At 34.8% G+C, this 23,394-nt stretch overlaps 1 protein-coding gene across 3 annotated transcripts; it reads right to left on the bottom strand.

The window, feature by feature from the left end:
- Position 1: 1 nt before the first annotated feature.
- On the bottom strand, positions 2 to 23,353 carry Caf1-105 (chromatin assembly factor 1, p105 subunit). 3 transcript variants are annotated; one of them, XM_069841884.1, is made up of 8 exons: positions 23,278 to 23,353; positions 22,970 to 23,104; positions 19,388 to 19,520; positions 16,237 to 16,452; positions 13,063 to 13,159; positions 6,505 to 6,765; positions 4,013 to 4,234; positions 2 to 1,434 (listed from the first exon to the last, which is right to left on the bottom strand). In XM_069841884.1, exons 2-8 carry the CDS (start codon positions 23,096 to 23,098, stop codon positions 153 to 155), a joined length of 2,340 nt encoding a protein of 779 aa, XP_069697985.1. In that variant the 5' UTR covers positions 23,099 to 23,104; positions 23,278 to 23,353; the 3' UTR covers positions 2 to 152. The 3 variants fall into 3 exon arrangements, with proteins under 3 accessions (XP_069697985.1, XP_069697983.1, XP_069697984.1); XM_069841882.1 differs by having other exon boundaries at positions 23,260 to 23,332; XM_069841883.1 differs by lacking the exon at positions 23,278 to 23,353 and adding an exon at positions 23,209 to 23,259.
- Between the last annotated feature and the right edge of the window lie 41 nt (positions 23,354 to 23,394).

Raw genomic sequence — 23,394 nt, 5'->3', positions numbered from 1 at the left:
ATTTGCTCTATTTTGTAAAAACGAACATCACTAAATGAAAAAAAATATGTATATAAAAATTTACATTTCCAATAGTTTAGTGATAATACTTAGATTATAGATCTAAGTTCCCTACATACAATGTAAATCTGTTATGATGACATTTATGTCTCTTATAAAAGTTTCTTCTTGCTTTTGGGGCTTGAAAGTGTGATGAATTGCACTCTCCTAGGAGTTCGCTTATCTTGAGCAGGTGGTGTGCTATGCTGTTGTAAGACAGGTGATGAAGGGTTTTTATTCATTCCTACCGTTTCCAATTTAGGCACGTGAATATCTTTTGTAACTGTAGTATCATCAGTTTCCATACACTCTGGTTCAACTGACCGAGAAGAACCAACATAATGTTCGTGGCTGACTTGTAACTTTGATGCATTATCTTCTGTATCTTCACTTGTTTCATTACCTGTATCTATCTGCATCATTTCATGTGAAGATGTTTCTGTTTCTATCTGTGAGGTTTCTATTAAATTATCTATCTCTTTGTCTTTCAATTTTTCTTCGTTTGTTGCAGAGGATTCAGTTGTTACACCATCTTGAACCAAATCTGAATCACTACTTTTTATTACATTATTTCTACCAGATTCATTATTTGAGTCTGTTTCTGGCTTTGCAGACATTTCTATACAATTGTTGGAAGGACCTGCTTCATTCAAATCCTCTGATGTATTAGAAAAGAGTCTTTCAGAAGCTTTATCTGAATTAGTTTCAATAGTGATATCTTCATTTGATTTAGAATTCATGTCATTTGTCTTGGTCTGAACAGTAAGAGATGTTTTCGTAGGTGTCTTTACTAATAATACATCATCTTCACATGCATCGAAAGGCTGTGATTTAGCAATTAATTTTTTGGGGCTTGACAAAAGAATTGGTGTTATTCTTCTAGGAGTTTTGCATTGGGTATATTTACTTCCACTTGAATCATTACGTTCAATTTTTGAAGCTTCAGGAGTTTTTTCCAAGTGAACATATCTCTGCCTTTTTTCTGATTGACAAGGACTGTTCACTGAACTCTTGCCCATCTTATCACATCCATCATTAGATGGAGGTTTGTCCAAGACATCAGACTTAGTTACATTTTCATTTGCATTAGTGTTCACAATGTCACTCTCACTTGCAGAATTTACACTGGCCGGTATGGCTTCTTCTGTCTTTGGAATATCTGATGCAATAGGTTGGGTTGGTATCCGTTCATTTTTCTCAGAAATTGTAACTGTCACTATCTCGTTGTCTGTTATTTTTTCATCTTTTTTACAATTTTCTTCTTGTTCAATATTGGACGTTTCTACTTCATTTTCCTTAGGTTTATACACAACTCCCAGTTCTTCAGCAGCAAATGTAATGATAGAACAGTAGCCATCTGTGGATGAGACTATCAACAATCTCCCATCAGCAGACCTGAAAAAGGAATTGGTGAATTTTCTTTTTTGTCGAATTATGTTAATTTTGCTCTGGTTTTTACATATTTCGTCTTTACTTATTACATTAAAATGATGTGCATTCAAAATAATATTGTGTTTCAGTTCTAGTTCAGAATTTAAAATTTATCACCTTAAAGTATAAAACATTTTTTCACAGAAATTTATGGAAGAAGTAATATGAACAGTATGACTCGGATTTTTATGGCATATGTTGGTACATCAGAGACAATACTCTTATCTACATAAACTCTCTTGATTGAATAGTTGTAGAAACAGAACATAATATAATCATAATAAATAAATAAATAAATATATATATATATATATATATATTATGGAGCCTCTTTTCATGGATATATTTTTTTTTTTCCGGAAAAAAAAAAATCCAGTAACTTACATTTCATTATACATTGTATTTATTTAAACAAAAACTAGCAGATTTTAGTCGACCAAAATTCATATTTCATGTACATGTTACTTTCAAACCAATGACACCATTTTATTACGTGAAAACGTTATAAAGTTTCACTATGCCCAACCATTAATTATAAATTCGAAAATTTTCATAAAATGAATGTGCATAATGTGGTGACAGTGTAGAGTAATCACTTCTTTTAAGCATGTCACTACAGCTTGCCACACTCTGTTACTCTTTCCTTTCGACAGCTTGCCATGTTTTGTTACTCTTTCCTTTTTGGTGTCAGTACATAACAAAACAGGCCTTTCAAGTTTACTTTGAACTTTATCAATAATATTAAAATGGCAGGAAAGAATCTATTTGAAACTGCTAACAAAATTCATGCCAACTGGTTATAGAAAACAAAATCAATATTACTGTAAAACGTGACAGTAATACAAACTCTGAGACCGAAGCATTTATGTATGTATAATATAAATCACGGGTACCTAAACTATAAGATATATAAACTTCTCTTCTTTGGTACTGAACATAACTCCTTTGTCACAAAATATGGAGCACTGTAACTGCATCATTTATGGAAGAATGACAACCCCTTTAACACAAGAAAGAAGTAATCCCAGAGTGTTCAAATCTGTACATATCTCATTTTAGCCAATTCATACTTAACTCCTTTTATATGAGCACCTGCAAATTATTGTTTAACATTTTAATAATTTCTAATGTAAATAAATGTGAATTACATGTCACATCATAAAAACACACACAGACTGTACAAATTAAATACCATATTTACCCACGCAATAGACACACTTTTTTTTTTCGATTCGATTTTATACCAAAAAACTAGGGTGTATCCTTTATGCGAGGGGAAAAAAAAAAAAACACGTATTAAAGTTGTGCCAGCGCAAATGCTGAAATAATCGACAGAATATGTAACAATATATGGGCTGAGATTAATTTATATATCGCACTTAAGACGATAGTTAGCAGCAGTTGTATAAACAATGATAACTTGTAACAATGAATACAGTGACAATAAGATAAGACATTTTATTGTTATTAACACTAGCCTTACCTCATTCACTGTCAGGTTCAGCATCACTGCTATCATTTGTCACAGATTCATATTCCTCTATGCGTCTATTATGCAGGGATTTTCTTTTTATTTTTTATTTTAACGCGAAAAATTCGGGTGTGTCCATTACGCGGGTAAATATGGTACTGTATAAGTGCAAATCTATTCCATTACAGGGGCCGAAGGCCCATAGGTAGCTGGATGAGGCTATCAACAATGAATAATAAAAGAGATGAGATGTCAGTCCTATGTGTTAGCCACCTTTGCCCCCAAATAAACACTCTGGTACTTATATCGATGGTGGACTTACGTGAGAGCAACAATGAACCTGGGTTCTTTTTAAAAGCCATTAGTAAATAAGTAAGCATAATATTACACTATGCATATAGTGTCGTGATTAAGACACTGAACTACAAGCCATAATGGCTGGATAACTTATGGTACTGGACTCCGGATTCATTTCACCATCTTCATCCATTCTGCCTACTTCCATACTCTCTTATCCTATCATACAGGATAAACAGAATCCGACCTAATGGGTGGAGAAAGTCCTATAGCATAAATAAGAATCAAAGGTCAGACTTTCTTTTATCTTTTTATTAGGCATTCATAGATGGTAGAATATGTATGTGCCAATAGCTTCAACATATTATGTTAAGACTTGTTTATCTCGAAAATCTGAAAATAACACTTAGATTCAATTTAGAGTAATGAAGAAGTAGAAGTGAAAGTAATAAGTCACTTGTTCTCAAACAAGTTTTAGTTGCATTTTCAATATTTGTGCTGAGTGGGGGGACACTAGCCCACAAACACACCTTCCTCCCTCTCCTGACCGGTATTACCCTTGCTTAGAATACCTTGAAGAGTTTCAATCCAATTTAATATTTACACACATCTGATATGAGCGCAGCACTGATATACAGTTTATAAGTAAATTACGATGAAAACTTATCAATTTGCACAGAACTGATATGAAAATAAGAGGAGAAAGATATTAATGCACAAAAGAAATTCCAGTCTTTGTAAATGTTATATACAAAAGAAGTATTTATGACTTACCAAGTCAGATCTGTAAGACGAGTGTAGTGGATATTGGAAACAATACCAAATGGTTGAGGCTGCTGTGTATCATAGAGTATCACCGAATTTTGTGTTGCCACTGCAAATATCATCCGATATGGAAGTGCAAACACTGATTCTCTGTCTCGTAGCTCAAAAAGCAAGGGACAGCATCGCACTGCTACTGTGTATTGCTTATTTGAAGGCAGATAAACAGCTGGCCTGAAAAATGAGTTACACATACACATATAAAAATAAAAACTGAATGCTCTATGCTAGACTGAAGTCAGACAGCTAAATAAGTTATTAAAACATCTAGCACATAGCATTTTCAAAATCTTACACATGTGATATAGCTATAATTAAAAGATGGAGCAGAAACAATTTGCCAGAAAGTATAAATATTACAAGAAGCAATGATATGTAGAATGATTTATAGCCTTAGATGACATGGAGACAAGGAAATAATGAGTGTTTGTTAGTGGAAAAACTTCTGAAAGTATGCCATGAATGCAGTTTTCAAAAACAACGATTTAGCCAATGGTTAAAGCACCATCTTTCTATGCTGGAGATCAGTGGCTTATGCAGGGAGGGGTTTACCGGGTTTGAACCCTCCCCTTGAACTTAAAAAAAAAAAATGACATATTTAGATTTTAGCATTTTAAAATCCTTAATCGTTTTCCCTTCTTCAATTTTTCACTGTCAGAGTAACAAAATCTACATCGACATAAGGCATAGTCCTCCTATCTCTCCTCCAATATAATTTCTGTGCTTGGTGGTGCGGCACATTCAAATTATAACAATGCTATCTTTATTATAGAGAGACCTACCCCCTAGTACCGACCTTGTAATAAAATGAAGCTTACACAATATGAAATTTAGCTTGCTGTGAAACATACTGAAAAGATTGTTTTGACAGTTCTCCAGTGCAAATATTAAATATAGTGCATTGTCGATTTTGAACTCATTTAAGAGTGGTATTCACTCGTTCGTTACTTTGAGTTCTGACTTTATTGTCAAATGTTCACCTAACATTTGTGCATTTGATAGTTCATATTTTTAATATAAATTTCACATTATTGTTCTGGGTTCTTTGATATGTGTAAGAGACTCTGAAGCTCCATTTTACAATTTTCTAGCAAAAAGTCGCGCAGGGATTCTCGCGAGGATAGTGAAAATTTCACACTGACAAATGTTTCTTCGCAGCCTCAGCATGACGATGTTGTCGCAAACGTTCTTTCCAGAACTAGTTTTGTATCTTCCTGTGAAAGCTCAGTTGCTGCTGATGATAACGATAAACAAAATGTAAAATACCAGTAACGTAAATTGTGAACAATTTTAATAATGAGCTCTCGCCCCCTCTGGCAAATTTGTGTACGTCACTGCTGGAGATTCAGATTCAAATTCCTGTGAGTGTAAGTGGATTTGTGTTGGACAAAGATGGTATCTCATGGCAGGTTTCAGAGGGTATAACTATTTTTCTTGTCAACATATCATCACCACTCCAATCATCCTGGTCGCAAGTAGATCCACCTTCCAGATGGTGATTACTGGATCAATGAGTAATCAAGTAATCACCATGTTTTGTCTCATTTCGGAGAAAAAGTGTGACCTCTACACTCACTACATTATTAGCATGTAATTCCTTTGGGGGTAGTTAGAGTATTAGATAGTGTGTTGGAATTTGTTTGAAATCTGATGAATCACACCCAAATGACATTACCTTCAAGAAGTGGACTAAATCTTTATTTTACAATTAAAATGTTCTTTTCTAATTGTAAGGCATTTAATTATTACTACTGCGCCCTGTGTGTTAGACATAAAAGGCTGTGGACCAATGATTCTCATTCGTTTTTATCACAGACCTCCTAACTGATATCATGGTGACATCTGTTACCAAGAATTGAGAGTGGAGTAATGGCAGAGGCAGGCCTGAACATAAAATTTTGTTTTCATTCATCTTTATACACTAGAGTTGTCAGGTTTTCAAACTAAATATAAAGGAGATTTTGGAAGTGATTGCCAAAATTGTTCTATCACTGCATTATCGACATGTTTTACCTTTAGGAGAAAGTTATGTAACTACAAAAGTAATTTAAAATAGATCTCATAGCACTAGAGAGAGAGAGGAGAATCCAAAAAGAATAGCTGCCCTTGACAAAGGGGTACCGAGCGGTAACAGCACCTAAATTAATTGTAGATCCACAATATTCTATTTTTAATTTTAATTTAATTTTTTTGGGAGGGGGAGGAGATATCCTCGACAGGAATAATTTATTTTTCATATATAGAACTATACAAATGTTATTTACAATTAACAAGGAATGTCTTAAAACATTAATGGCTAAATCTTGAAGTTCCACTTGCTTTGTATTCATTCAGAAACTTTTAAATATTGAAAACCCCTTCACAAAACAGGTTAAAAATTAATTAGAACAATTCTATGAAATAACGATTCTCCATTACACTATTATCCAAATATTTCTACTTACCTGTTCAATATATGACGTGTAAATATGAATGTAGCATTGGTATGTTTGTCACTATCAGGGTTTTCAATAATCCCAGATGGTACAATTAAGAGTTGTCCATCTGGTGAGAAACAAAGTCGCCTGAAGAAGGACTTGAGTGTGTCATCATGAAACAGGCGCACTACCTTCCCATGCAGGACCGAGTTATCAGGAACTGGCAACTGACTTTTACTGATACGATTCACCAACTTCTTGCTGTTAACATTATATATCCTGCACATCCTGTACAAAATAAAAGACATTATGATGGAAACTGGTATTTTTATTTTTTATTTATTTCCCTTTTAAAACTACATTAGTATCATGTAATGGCATGAATATCTACGTTTGTTCTAATAGCCAGACTAATCCTGAAGCATTAAGTGTGTACAGAGTTACTCTCCTGAGATGAAGAGGAGGAGATGAGACGGCAGGGGGAAGAAAGTTACTGATATGAATGCTTACATTATGTGATGCAGTAGTGGTATTATTAATTTAAAAACATGCAGACTTCATCAGTTGCTGATCATTGCTCTTGTGCTTAGGAAATAAAAAGTTAAGCTATTAATTACAATTCTTACTAAAGGTAAGGTAGGTATCCCCGTAACATGCCACGAAGGCACTTAGGGGGCATGGAGGTAGAGCCCCATGCTTTCCATGACCTCGGCACTAGAATGAGGTGGTGTGGTCGGCACCACGCTCTGACCGCCTTTTACCCCCGGGAAAGACCCGGTACTCAATTTTATAGGAGGCTGAGTGAACCTCGGGGCCGTTCTGAAAGTTTGGCAACGAGAAAAAATCCTGTCACCACCTGGGATCGAACCCCGGACCTTTCAGTCCGTAGCCAGCTGCTCTACCAACTGAGCTACCCGGCCGCCCAATTACAATTCTTACTAGATTAAGAAATTATTAATAGTTACTTCATTAATATAATTAGTATCCCTTAATTTCCTTACACATATTGTTACCGATATTTTGGTATGAGTAACAATCTGGCTACTGGAATGCTTATCTAAGCAATGTTTATAATAATCAACATCCACAGTCAAGAAGCTAACATTCCTTCCATTCATCTTCTCCTGAGTAACCAATAATATATTCCAGGCTGGTTGAAAAATGCAGAGTTACCCTGGAAATTCTACCCAGGAATAATAAAGTACACCCAAAGTCTAGTATATACAGTCATGAAGCTTGAGTTGTGAGGGTGCTAGGAACAAAAGACTGTGCCGGTACTATTTCGCATTGTATGTAATGAGGCGATATTAGCGATCCTAGTGGTCAGCAACTATCTATGGATGCATAATTACTACGTACTGAGCTTCGTGACTGTATATACTAGACTGTGGTACACCTCATTTGGATCCAGGACACAGTGAAATGAACAAGCAAATATACTGCCCAACATGGAATAACAATCCATAGAGATCTGTGAAATTTGCAAGATGCGATAACATGAATTGTTCTCATTTTGCCAAGTTCTTAACTATTTCTTTACACTTCCCATAACCTCAAAAAACGCACCTTTGAATTGAAAAATAAGCTAAATCAAGTATTGATACCACATGCTGTTTCCTGAAGACATCCAAAAATTCAAACCCTGCAGTATCATGAAGCTGATCAATCACTGTGGTCTCCTGGCTTGATTTCTAATTCATGGGGAGCACAATGCCTAAGTACTTCAGTAACTATCTATTGTTTAATAGAAAGAAGAAGAGATTACATTACCGTAGCTATTCAGAGATGTTGAGATGACATGCAACTGTAATCCCACTTAAATTATAGACAGAGGTGATAAGATGATTAAATGTAATTGTAATTTTTAATTTAACATCCCTTTAGGAATATATGAGATATTCAGAGATGATAAGATGAATTGTAATTCTAATTATTTATTTAACTTTCCTTGTAAACCACTGACTTCAGAAACATGAAATGAATTTTATACCGTCCAGTGGAAACACTGGTAGGATAAAAGTTGTTGTTTTCTAATGCCAGGCGTTTGACAATAAAGTCATTTGACCTCTTGCACTCCAATATTTTTCAAAGATATTATCATGACCAGCCCTGAAGCACAGATTTTGAGGTGTTCCGAATCCATTTCTTGGTTTGAGTTGCACAATGGGCAGTTAGGGGACTGATATATTCCAATTCTATGCAGGTGTTTGGCCAAACAATCATGGCCTGTTGCCAATCTAAATGCAGCTACAGACGATTTTCGTGGTAAATCGGGAATTAACTGTGGATTTTGATGCAGAGAGTTCCATTTTTTCCCTTGGGATTGAGTTATCAAATTTTGTATGTTGAAGTCTAAGTATGTAGATTTAATAAATCTCTTCACAGAGTAATATGTAGATTTAGTAACAGGTCTGTAAGTAGCAGTGCTGCCCTTCTTTGCTAAAGCATCCGCATTCTCGTTTCCCAGAATTCCACAATAGGATGGTATCCATTGAAATACAATTCTTTTATTGAGTGATATTAATTGAGAGAGCATTTTAGTTATTTCTGCTGTTTGAGATGAAGGTGTGTGTTTAGAGACGAGGTAGGATAAAAGTACACAAACCTTTGCCTCTACATGGAAAGTAAAGAAGCAATGTTCACATCAATCTGATATAATGCTGTAGACTAATGGCAGTGTTTGGTAATTCAGCTCACAGAATATAGCTATTACTCTTTTTCTCTTACACACACATACAGTCTACAGCTAGGTTCTGTGAACTAATGCTGGTGTCTTGTGGAAGAAATATTCCATACATGATGAGATTGTATCACATGACAGTACCATGAACTGTTAATAAATTTCCTGAGATGCACACATATCAATTATGAATAAAAGTTGTGCATATGTTGCTTGAACTATTTTCTGATGTATAATATGATGACAGTAACTATGAGAGCTAATTTTTTATATACAGGAATACTGTAGAGATTAAAAAAATATATATATTTAGATCATACAAATATGGAACAACAGAGCTCAATTTTAATACAAAAGTATGTTGGATAAGCTGTATGTGTGTAATATAAATAACAGAAACTTCTCCATTCACATGGTCTAAACTTGAAATTGATGATAATGCTGCACAGAGACAGCAAGTTTCTGTAATTTGTAGTTGTAAAGGTAACGTCTGAGCTACTGGAAGATTGAAAGTATCCGTTAATAGGAATTTGATCAGTTAGGAGTTCATAGTGACTGAAAGTCAGTAATAGTGTTTAGAAAATGAAAATTCCTGTACCAATATGTGATTTAATAGTGAACTGGTTGGTTTCCCAATGACTTAATCACTTGGAAGCATTCAACCCATTTGGTATCTTGTCTCCCAATATACTTACTTACTTACTTACAAATGGCTTTTAAGCAGTGGCGTATACTGGTTAAAGGGTTTGGGCTACCGCTGACCCTATTATTACACAAAATATATCTAAAAATTACTTTAATTTTAATTACTATGGTAAAACTAATAATACAAAATTATTACATTATGTTATATTATAAACTTTTTCTTTTGTAATTTCCTTGGGGTAGCTCCGGTAGCCCGCAAAATACACCCCTGCTTTTAAGGAACCCGAAGGTTCATTGCCGTCCTCACATAAGCCCGCCATCGGTCCCTATCCTGTGCAAGATTAATCCAGTCCCTATCATCATATCCCACCTCCCTCAAATCCATTTTAATATTATCCTCCCATCTACGTCTCGGCCTCCCCAAAGGCCTTTTTCCCTCCTGTCTCCCAACTAACACTCTATATGCATTCCTGGATTCGCCCATATGTGCTACATGCCCTGCCCATCGCAAATGTCTGGATTTAATGTTTCTAATTATGTCAGGTGAAGAATACAATGCGTGCAGTTCTGCGTTGTGTAACTTTCTCCATTCTCCTGTAACTTCATCCATCTTTGCCCCAAATATTTTCCTAAGCACCTTATTCTCAAACACCCTTAACCTATGTTCCTCTCTCAGAGTGAGAGTCCAAGTTTCACAACCATACAGAACAACCGGTAATATAACTGTTTTATAAATTCTAACTTTCAGATTTTTTGACAGCAGACTAGATGATAAAAGCTTCTCAACCGAATAATAACATGCATTTCCCATATTTATTCTGTGTTTAATTTCCTCCTGAGTGACATTTATATTTGTTACTGTTGCTCCAAAATATTTGAATTTTTCCACCTCTTCGAAGGATAAATCTCCAATTTTTATATTTCCATTTCGTATAACATTCTAGTCACGAGACATAATCATATACTTTGTCTTTTGGGGATTTACTTCCAAACCGATCGCTTTACTTGCTTCAAGTAAAATTTCCGTGTTTTCCCTAATCGTTTGTATATTTTCTCCTAACATATTCACGTCATCCGCATACACAAGAAGCTGATGTAGCCCGTTCAATTCCAAATCCTGACTGTTATCCTGAACTTTCCTAATGGCATATTCTAAAGCAAAGTTAAAAAGTAAAGGTGATAGTGCATCTCCCTGCTTTAGCCCGCAGTGAATTGGAAAAGCATCAGATAGAAACTGACCTATACGGACTCTGCTGTATGTTTCACTGAGACACATTTTAATTAATCGAACTAGTTTCTTCGGAATACCAAATTCAATAAGAATATCATATAATAGTTCCCTCTTAACCGAGTCATATGCCTTTTTGAAATCTATGAATAACTGATGTACTACATACTCCCATTTTTTCTCCATTATCTGTCGAATACAAAAAATCTGATCAATAGTCGATCTATTACGTCTAAAACCACACTGATGATCCCCAATATAGACTACTAATTTTTTATTATTATTATTTTTTTTTTTTTTACATTCTGAAAGGTAGTGTCTGTCCATTCCGTGTACTTGTGCTGCAAAACAGCCATGTCAAGTATGTAGTCAGAAGTTGGCAACGGCTTCCTTCTAGGGTTTTAAGGTGTAGTTTTTCCAGGATTTGTTCATCTGTGTCCATTGTTTGCCTTCTGACTGCTGAGCAAGTTTATTGTGTATTATTATTATTATTATTATTATTATTATTATTATTATTATTATTTCAACATTCACCTTGATTAAACATGTTACTTAGGATACATAGCGCATTGTTATATTGTAATTGTAATTTGATGATTTATTTTTTGCCAATATGTCTGCAACATTACTTTTAATAGCGAACTTGAAGAAAGAAGAACAATCTATAAGAAAGGTATAAATAGTTTTAAAAAAGTCACATTTCACTGTTGAGTACATATTAGATGAATATAAAGACCCAAATTATTTGGAAAACAGAAGTTTAGGATGACGAGAGACTAGATTTGATGCAAAAACAAGAAGTGTGAAAGTGTGTAAGACAAAATCCAAAAAGCAAGTATACCTAAACTAGGAAGATTTTCTTTCAGTAAATAACAACACTGATCCATTTTACAATCAACAAATAAAAATGGAAGTATGACTGAAAAAGATTGTGAGATTAAAAGTTGATGCAACAAAATTTAAAAATGTGATTAAAAAAGTGGAGTATAATAACTGAGTAGCCATCAGGACAGCTTCACATCAATGTACAGATCTTATATCATTTTATCTCTGCCTCTGTGTAACATCATATTTGCGGTCGGAGGAAAAGAGGTGGCAGAAAGGTTGTAATGCTTTTTAATACTCTAACGCTCACGAATAATATAAGGCACTTGAAATTTAACAGTCGTTGACCACCAGAGATAAAATGTAAGATCTGTAGAACACTGGGTCAACGCTATGTGGGTGTATAGGGACCAAGGGGTGTGTTTTTTGTTTTGCTGAACTTCAAGACAATGCTAACTCATTTAAAGTTCATGTGACTGTAGCCTGTATATATTTTCGTTGGTTTAACTTTGTTTATAGTTCGATTTTTTCTAGTGATGTAGAAGAGATGGTCTAGTGGCCTTAACTACACCAGATTAAATAAGTAAACAAAAATTTAAAAAATGTATATAATTAAATTTAAAAAAAAAACAGTTAAATGTAAGGCTCATGATGCAATGTTTTCTTCTCAGTGCCTGATCTACAGCTGTTTTAAATTGAGTTAAACCTGGTAGGCATTAATTATTTCATGTAAGTGATGCTACGTAAAGATTCATCTTCATGAAAGAGGTTGTCTATATTTCAGTTTCCAAGATTTCCGAACAGTCTAACAAGCAGTTTAATTAAAAATAGAAGCAAAAATGAAAACCTGGGCAATGCCGGGTGTTCCCAGCTAGTATTTAAATTAAAAAAAAAAAGTTCTCATTTACAAAGGAACAAATAAATAATCCCTAAAGTTTGTTGAACTTTGTTATTTTCAGTAGCTTAAAAATTTGTGTCGTACTAGCAAAGATAATGTTTGAGTTATGGTTCGGGACTGTATGAGTGCTGTGCTATAGGTATGGAGAAATTTCATTTGTTGATTGTAAAATGTTGTTGCTATGCAATGGCAATGGTAGGAAGAAAAAGGTTGGCAGAGGTGGCATTAATGACGATGATGATTATTAAACACTTGTGAACTCTATAATGACGATGATGATTATTAAACACTTGTGAACTCTATACTCACCTATCACTACTTAATGTAGCCACATATTGGTTCTTAGGATCCCACGTTACGCCTTGCACAAAACCTTTATGTTCCTTCAGTATTCCAATATTACGTCCTGGAAGAAGAAGAAGAAATATCTTATTGCAAAATTTCTTTATAGTATAAACAAACAATAATAAAGTTTCAATTCCAATCGAAAACATAGAACTCATAAACAAACTATGTTCGTATCACAAATAATTTTGTTAAAGAAACAATTGAAGATAACAATATAAGCACTCAAATGCACTGGACAAAAGACTGTTAACTTCAAGAACACTTTGCAAGGAAAAAAAAAAAAAAAAAAAAACCTATGACAAGATGTTGTAGGACACCAAACATCAAAACCATAGGTACAAAATTAATTAAATAACATTTATTTGACCAAAATATCTTATTATTAAAGATATATACATATAAATTTCAAGTGCTTTAAAACAGTAATAAGAATTTCACTGAAAAAATCTCATCTCCTATTTTATACTACAGACATTGCTCACTTAAGTTAATTAAAAATTCTTAATAAGTCAAATTTGTTCACTTGAAATTTTGCACTGTTAGATCATTTCTTTCACTTTTTGTATCATTGTAACAAGGCACATATTACTCCAAATGCTATGTAATATCTCCCTACAAAGGTATGTAATTGTAAGTCTTTATTTCTTCTGACCTTTTTTTTTATTTAAGAAACCCACTTGCAGTGTTGGAACATGCTTGACCAATAACGTATACCAAGTTTGATCAGAATTGATTCGTGCTATGAAAGTCATTAAGAGATAAACATTCACATGCACACATGTTAAAAATTTAAATTATGGTTTATTTAACAACGCTCGCAACTGCAGAGGTTATATCAGCATCACAGGTGTGCCGGAATTTTGTCCCGCAGGAGTTCTTTTACATGCCAGTAAATCTACTGACATGAGCCTGTCGCAATTAAACACACTTAATTGCCATCAACCTGGGCCGAAATCGAACCCAGAACCTCGAGCATAGAAGGCCAGCGCTATACCGACTAAGCTACTGAGGCTGAGTGCATACATGTTCACTCTCACTCTTTTTGTGCCCAAAAATGTTTATTCATTGAAATGCTTTTTAGAGAAGAGCAAAACTGCTTGTGTAAAAGAAAATCTTGTTGTGATGGATATTTCACATTACAATAAAATTAATGCTTTGTGTAAGAAAATTTGTAGTTCAAATATAATAGATCAATGCTCTAATATAAATATAGCTAAAGAACTCAAATTTTGAGAAAAGCATTTTTAGAAAGCTCTTTTAAACCACGTAAAATTATTACGGGAGTTTATTTTATAAATGTGAAGATAATATTATTTATTTAAATACTATCTCTATAGATCACATTTCCCAGCCATTGGAGAAAGTGTAACCAATGGAATAAACAAGAACATTCATTCTGTTAATCTGCTTCTTGAGCCACTCCATGGTGACCAATTTTATTCCAAACTGTTTTTCCTTTTTACAGAATTAGATATCTCCATTTTGAAGAGACAAAAACGATTTTCCCAAGGGACACTGTAACATCTAAAGAATATAATGATTTCAATTTTCGTAATTTGAAGAAGTAGCAATTAATTATTATTAATAGCACATAACTTAAAACAGAGTTCCAAGTTGAAAAGGGCACATTTATGTTCTGAATATTAACTTTATTTTTTCTGATAAAAAAAAACTGGAAATACACGACTTTAGCAATAGTAAGTGTAAACAAATTCTTGGTACACCAATCAGAACATATTTTAGTATAAAAGGTATAAGTAAAGGTATTCCCTTGCACTCCATGGCAGATTTGGGGGAAGGAGGGGCATGGAGGTAGAGCTCCATTCCTTCATAACCTCATCCCAAGAATGAGATGGTGTGGTAGGCACTGAGCTCCGACTGCTTTTTACCCCTGAGAAAAACCTGATACTCTATTTCTAACTGATAAGAGGCTGAGGTCATTCTGAAAGCTTTGACAATGAGAAAAATCCCACGCCACCTGGAACTGAACCCAGGATCTTCCAGTTCGAAGTCAGTTGCTCTTATATTTTAGTATATCATGTAAAAAAAATGAAATTAGTTGTGAAGAAAAGAACAAAATGAAACAATATGGACATAGAAACAATAAAAAAAGTTAAGACAAGTGAAAATTCAAAATAATGATACATTTTTGTTCTTTTGATATTTAAATTAACATGTGATTTAATGACTCTTAACATGATAAAAAATCGGATTAAGGGTAACTCATGCCTGGAAACATGTTTACTGTACATAATTTAAGTTCCCACATTTCGTTATCTCTTATTTTACATAAATATTACTAAAAACATAGGAAACTAATATTGTTCTAACTCTCTTTTTCAGTATCCATAACATTTCAAAGGCTTCGTGATAAATATGAAACTGAATCTGAAATGTAACCTTTCCATAATGCACAAAATTAGTTGTTTTGAATTATAAACTTTTCAATCTAAGAGACCTTGCAACACTGTAGATGAAAGTATGCATTATATTATGATTAATTATTCTAGTTGCCCTTGTATATCTAGTGGTCCCAAAGCTAATTTCTGGAACTGTGGCTTATAGGTTCAAATCCAACTGAGTGAGATAAATTTTAAGAAGATTACTAAAATCTTTGTGTGGCTTCCCCCAGGAGGAAAGTAATGTTGTGGGTTTCGTGTTGTAGATTAACAGCTTGTAAAGAATCCTGTCCCTGACAGAGAGCTCAAAGCTAAATTAGTTGGCCATTCATACGGAATTTTAATGCTGATTAATCTCTGCAAATGAAAACGTCATTAAACAAGATGCTCCAACTGTCACCACTGACACTGCCACCGGTACTACTACAATATTCTGTATCTATTGGAAGCAACATTTTACACCCTGAGTCACACTGACACTTGCTGTATAAAATAGTGTAGCCCTGGGTAGTGTAGTCAGTATAGCACTGGCCTTCTGTGCTCGAGGTTGCGGGTTCGATCCCACCCCAGGTCGATGGCATTTATGCGTCAGTAGATTTACTGGCATGTAAAAGAACTCCTGCGGGACAAAATTTTGGCACACTGGTGACACTGATATAACCTCGGCAGTTGCAAGCATCATTAAATAAACCGTAATTAAAAAAACAATAGTGTAGGAAAAATAAAAGCAATATACCTTTCTGAATGTCCCATAATATGGCAGAATTATCTACTGAACCAGATATAAGGTTCAAAGAATCTGGTGACCAGGACAAATCATACACATCTTCCATATGGCCCCGAAGAACTTTAACACCCAGCCACTGTTCCTTCATCAGGTTGTCATTGTCCCCAAGTGGAAGTTCTGGAGCATCCTGATCTGTCTTTTGTTTCCAAATGATAATGACTGATTCTGTTAAATTTAAATATAATGTATTAACATAATTTCCTTACAGGGCAAAAATCATCTATACACACTATAATTAAACTGCAGTTTTATTAATAACACAACAATGTAATCCCAATATGGTGTACAAAATATTATGCAGCCCTTACATGGTCAGTAATACTGATCAGTAATAGTGGATCAATAATACTGACAGTATGCATCAATATTTTAGCGATCCTACACAATCAATATTTCTGGTCAGTATTGATGTGTTTCTTGCTCAGTACAGACATACAAGTACAATGGATCCTAGTAAAAGAAAAACATGTTTACAGACTGATTATCTAGTCCTGACAGCTCAGCGACGCGAAAGAGAGGAAGTAATAGGAGTAGTGGGGAGAGCTCCGGAGTAGAGATAAGGGCGAGCGGTCGGTAAAGGAATGCAGTACAGCTTAATTGTTCTGGAAACATATCTCTCTACCGCACGCATGACATCCGATTGAAGACAAACGAGTAACAACCCATACACCCCTTGGCGTAACTAAATGGACTCGCCTGATTCAGGTGCATATCTCCGGCGACTGTCAGGACTAAATAATCGTACTGTACTTCTAATATTAGCACTAGCACAAAACGCAGTTAAACAGGGTTAAAGATTGGCTACAGAAGTGAGAATGAATTTGTTATGTAAAATACAGCTTATTGATTAGAAGAGAGATTACACAAATCATTTCCAAATGAGGAAGCCTTCTTTTGACAAATTATCTTTCAGTGAAGCAGAATACGAATATGAGGACCTGTTTATCAGGGGAAGGAAGACTGGGGCTGTAACACTGCAATATCTTGCAACTGTGCAAGGAATTTTGAAGATTTAAGTTTTCCATTATAACGATACTAGGGTCAGAAGAAAAAAAGAAAAAGAAAAAAAAAACCCGCACGCACACACAACCCCCCCCCGCGCAGTTCGAAATGTGTGAAGTTAGAGGTAGGAATGTATTTTTAGAATTGGATAATATAGTGTTACATGGACAAGTGTAGTGTGAGTGTGGTTCTATGTCTTGAAACGAGAGTAAATGATTGAATAGAACTTATAATGGACCAAGAACAATAATAATGATGTATAGAAGAGGACAGTAAGCTACTTTAGGGTGTAGGGGTATAGTTAGTGGGATATTAGAGGAATTTGGAGGGTGGTCGTTAGAATAGATAGGGTTGGAAATGTGTTAAGTTAGGGGCGTGAATATAATTTTGAGAACCGGATAATTTAGTATAGAAATCTGTAAATAGTGATGGTGAGTCCCTAAATACAGAAACCACTTGATGTTTTGTTGAATGACAATAAATCATATCATCACAATCACCACCACCACTTGTACACTTGGTCAAAATGAAACTGGCCGGCCTCTTGGGCAGTTAAAATTTTCTAAGTCTCTCTGGGTGAGCGCACAGTTCACAACCATAAACCTCCGTGAGTCGCTTTCGTTAACTCCATAATGCAAAGCGCTGATTTGGGCTACCTCCACAGCATGCTTGGCGTGGAGCAGTTTTTAAGCCACTTCTATGCAGGCAGCTCGAGTTCGAATCTCCATAGTGAATTTTTTGTTTTGTCCTTTATTTTATTTGTTACAATTCGTTTTAGTGTAATATAGTCAAAAATTTTGCTTATGTTACTTCATGTTACTTACAGATAATTACAAAATTGGTGAAAATATGTGGTTATAATTGCAGGAAATCAGGATATATTTTGTCATCAGAATTATGGTTTTCCTTCTTGTTTACAATTACTACATTTAGGCCCTGATGATCACAGATTTAGATTAGTATAATAATCATAATCCCTGTAGCACAACTTGCAAATTAATTATTGTCAATTATTTAACCATCAACATAATTACTGAATGTTCGTGTTTCACACCAGTGTGGTAATGGATGAGGTGAGCACACATCCTTTGATAAATCCCCACACATGCTGTGCAAAGTTCTCATCGTGCAAGTGATACGGCTTTTTCTTCAGAGTGAATTATAACACCTACTCACTGTCAAGTGCGGAATGTTCAATTCCTGTAACAAATGCTGCACTGATTTTGGACTAAGTTTGATGAACAACCTGATGGCGCTTCAGAGAATGACGGACATTCTCGTATGGGCTCCGTTGTGACTGTCTGAGTACGCTTAAATTTGATCACCAGTGTCTGAATTGTTTTGTCTGTGGGTCCAGCTTTATGGAAATGGCAACGAAATTTCGTCCGAATGTCACCATATGACGACCCCTCTAGCCTCCACATCACCATAGCAACCTTCTCTGGTATGCAGAAGATCATGCAGATTTAGTTACTTGTAACGACAGAACACATGTTTAGCTATTGTCACAAAGCCAATGCACGAATTCCAGCAGCAACTACACAGTATAAATACACAATGTATCTGCAATTTATTACCATACACACCTTACACCAAACACCTTATTTCTACAAAATCGATACTCAATTTCGGACATTCTGTATTATCAGAGGCAACACATCTCTCTTGACAATATAGTATGTGTCAGAAGAAGAATAATTGTTGCATACATCTCAAGTCCGATTAGTGAAGTATGTTACTAGTCAATATGTATGCAATTGAGGGAGAAAAGAAATTGACCACCTTACTCCATTATTGCATGGCTTAGTTGCCTCATGAGTGATGCCTTATTGGTGTCACGAAGTTCCAATCAGTCTTCGGACTGCTGATTAAAAGAACATTTAAGTGAATATGATCTGAAATGAATTGAGTCCTAACCTAATTTTCAAACCACTTAAGGGCAAATTTAGACAAAATAATTTTAATCACCATATGCAGAGCCCCTGGGGCAAACTAAAGCATACATAAAACTTCAGCCACAACATATTATTCAGGCAATTCTGTAAAAACATCTCTATTTCACTCTAATTCACATTAATACACATTATTTAATGCATACCATCATCTCCAGATGCAAGAAATTCACCAGATGGAGAAAATCTGACAACATTAACTGCCCTCTGATGTCTTTGTAAATCTGCTGCAACTTCAACTTTTGCTGCACCTGATTCAAGGACTTCAACATACCATATCTGAAAAATAGTTAAAATTCATTCTTATAAATAACTTTATTAGGTCTATCATTATTATTATTAAAACTTGACGAAGTATGATATCCAAATCTCACTGCAATGGCATGCATTTGCAAGTGTTGACATTCCTTGGAATGCTGTACAAAATCAAACAATGAAAGGATTCTTAAGAAAGTAGTATAAATAAAATACGCCTTCTGTCGACATTGTGCAAGAACTATCTTGAACCAGTATATCAGTCAGCACTTAAAGAAACTAATTGCATTTGCATTTCAATTGATGAAAATTCAGATTCACTTGGGCGACAAAGTTAATTTAATTATTGTGAAAACGAGTCCAAACCGGTGCAAACAGGCCGAATATTACCACTGAATGTCAGTGAGCAATAATGTCCAGTTTTATTTCTTTTAAAGTAATAAATACTACAATGTTTACAATAACTATGCTATAATAATTGTGCAAGTACATAATAGAGTAGCATGAATACTTGACTTACGTCACTGTTGACAATTTTTTATATTGCAACTAATCTGGGTTAATTAGGTTAACTTATCTGTTTAAAAATACTTCAGGTCAATTGGACCTTACATCATATCCATAACACTGTATTCTGAACTTTTTTCATAACAAAATTTTTTGCCTCATATTATCTGTTAACTATTTTAACATTCTCCATGAAGATCAACTGTACAATCTACATCATATTTCTTTGATGAGTGAAGTTGCTCTAGAAGTGTTGTCCTTTCCTACAGGAAACTACACGAGTCCATACAAGACATATTTTTGAAATGACATTTTGTGATTAACATGGCCTTTATGGTTTCAACTGAAAACTGAGTCCTTTTGTCAGACCAAATAGAATCTAGCAATGAAAACATTCTTTCTGATAATGCATTGGTGCCAGGTATTCCTAACACAAAACTTACATGCTGAGTTATGTTTGTAAAATTAATGTCTTTGTCTTTCATAATTTGAAATGTTTCAGTCCACCTCTCTGTAATTTTAACATTTAACACTCCTTCCAATGTTCAATTTGATTGACATCTGATGGAAACAGTACAGAATTAATAAAGGTGATTATTAACGTGATTATTAAATAAAATAAAAGAAAAAGGAATATTTTAACAATAATTTAGGGAAATGGGACGCCATTTTTAAAAACAGGGCATTTGGCGTCCTGAGCATATTTTTCTTGGGACAGGAGACAAGAAGCTGAAAAAGGGATAATCCTGTTAAAAATGGGACATCTGGTCACCCTATCCTACATCTCGTGCATGCGAAGTTCATAAGTGTTCATCCCCTCCAAACCGGCAAATGTGCATCACAGATAGTAATGCTGATGCTGTTGTGAGTGCAAGAAGGGGAAAATCTGGAAGTCTAGTGCAGCTAAGCCCTTTATGAGGTGTCGAATGCGCATACTATAGGGAGTGGGCGATGGAAACCAGCTGCTACACTATTCCTTCAGAACCAGCCCAAGGACGTAAATACGAGACCCATGTTCTATGCGATATAGGACTGCTGTCGGTAGAAAGAAAAATTCCCACTATTTCATAATGTTAGATAGGCCTATCTGTTTTAATCGGCAATAGAAGTCTGCATGGGCCGAAATTCTTAGGCCCTGCCTGAGCTAAACCAGACTCAAACCCGATCTGACATCCAAGTTCACCTTATAAGTATCAACCAGAGCCCAACTCAAAACCTGAAGACTAGCAGATAAAGCAGAGGCCAGAGGCCACAAGAGTCAGCAACAGCTGGAAGAGATATCACTCCAGTAGTAGCATGAGAGTCATCTCCCAGCATCCCAGGTAAAACAAATAAACAATGCCCTGTGTCTAAGACAGTAGAGACGAGACAAATACCATTACGAAATACGAAGTCGAACTAAACAGTAACTCAGATACTGGTAGTCTATTGTTCTGGATGGATACCAGATGGACATCTAATCCTGCATGCATTAAAATATTAGTATTATTTTTTAACCGAAATATAATTCGCGGGAAAAAAAAAAAGATTTAGTTTCTTTAAGGCCCGAACCTGACAAGCATAAGTGAATTGCAACCCGAGCCAGTGCAATCTCTAATCGGCAGTTCCAGGGTTGCCAGATAAAGGAAACACAACCATCGTACCAACGTATGAAAAATGTCGTACTTCAACATAAAATTGTCGTACATTTCTCACCTTCCTATTTTTATAGATAGAGTGTACAAACATATTTCACAATACACTAAAAAAAAGTGATTCATAGGCCTATTTATAATTATAGCAGCAAATTGTTGTTCAAATGAAGAATATTGCTATTATTTATCACACCCACAATGATATTCAACATTCAAACAAATCACCATTTCTTCATCAACACTGTCAACTCCGTAAAGCATGCACAATGACGCTTGGTCAGAAACAACATCATTATACTGAAAGTCAGCAGAAACTTGTCTTTGGCCAGCGTGACGGAGACATTTAGGCTAATATTAATCAATGCTTCAGCTGATAATTACATCAAATTAATCTACCTGCAGTCCACTCAAATCCGACACCTCTATAATATCCGCGCGTTTGGATTTCTTAATCCTACTGTGGTACTATTTCATTGATGAAAGACTTCCATTGCAGAATATATAAGGAAGATAGCAGATCTCTCAACTGGTATTACTTTCACATAACCGCGCAGTACAATGAAACCTAGAGCTGAAGATGACAAATTATGATTTGCATGGCAAGCGCAGCCACCATATCGATTTTCAAAACATCTTTTATACCTTTAAAGCAAGGTTTTTTTTTTTTTTTTTTTTTTTTTTTTCAACGACATACTGATTGAAGAAAATTTTAGGGGTTTGGGGAAAAAACCAGGCAGTTCCAATTCAGTACTTTGCGAGATACCGAAGAAAAACAAACCGACAAGCAATAAGCACGTACGGAAGAGGCAGATACAAAATGCATTGTAACTGTGAATGTAATTCTTGGAACTACTTGGTTCTTCGACCAAACGACAGAGCGTATTTTTTTGTTCTCTGTGCATAAATAACTCAAAAATGAAAAAAATTGGAGCTGCCTGGTTTTTTCCGCAAACCCCTCATTTATCTAAAAAGAGATGAATTAACCTTTGATTTTATTTTACTTATACATCAACATTATAGGTTCCAAAATAATTTTGTTCCTTCATTAAAATAGTCGTACAAAATAGTGTAAAACTGGTCTATGTGCAACGAAGTCTCCTAGCAAATTACTTTCCCTTATATTATGTTTTTTTGTGTTTCTTGTAGGTTTTTCTAATCTTAGATACAAGCACAATAAAGTATAATGTATATTATTGTTTTTTCCTGCAATTTTCAGATTTTTTGTGCTTCTTTATACGCTTCTTTTAACATCCGATTTTTAACAACTTAACATTTAACAACTTATGATTCGTCAATAATTTGAAAGTATAATTTTTAATTAATTATGCTTACAACAACATGTGAATCGGTTCCACCTGTAGCAAGTCTTTCGAAATTTTCATTTTTTGTTCCAGGCTGAATATCCACACTTAATACTGGATCACGATTGTGCCACGAAATTTCTGGTATTGTGCACTTCATCGTTCACTGGAAACAAAATATAAAATTACATAAGATAGTTTTAAAATGATTTATAACAAAATCTATATGATATCCTACTACAAAGCATGCATTCTGATTACAAACGTTACTTTATGTTCAGTATGATGACATAAACTCACAAAATCAAAACAAAACCTTACATCCAAATTCCAGCTTACCGCTTCCCGCGTAATTTGCGAGGTCTCCACTTTCGCCAACATTACCAATTGAATTTTACCTATTTACATGTTGATGAGATAATCATTTTCACGATTGTTAGTAAAAATTAGTATTTT

This window comes from Periplaneta americana, chromosome 12, assembly GCF_040183065.1.
Source record: "Periplaneta americana isolate PAMFEO1 chromosome 12, P.americana_PAMFEO1_priV1, whole genome shotgun sequence".
Taxonomy (NCBI): Eukaryota; Metazoa; Arthropoda; class Insecta; order Blattodea; family Blattidae; genus Periplaneta; species Periplaneta americana.
Note: the sequence above shows the minus strand (reverse complement) of the source record. Positions and strands in the feature narration are given on the sequence as shown.

Bases quoted from the DNA above. Each gene is read 5' to 3' on its own strand.
- Caf1-105 (XM_069841884.1), bottom strand. From the start codon at position 23,098: ATGAAGTGCACAATACCAGAAATTTCGTGGCACAATCGTGATCCAGTA. The intron at 19,521-22,969 runs GTAAGCATAATT...ACTATTTTTCAG, and splicing joins GAACCGATTCACATGTTGTT to ATATGGTATGTTGAAGTCCT. The intron at 1,435-4,012 runs GTAAGTCATAAA...TTCCTTTTTCAG, and splicing joins CGTCTTACAGATCTGACTTG to GTCTGCTGATGGGAGATTGT.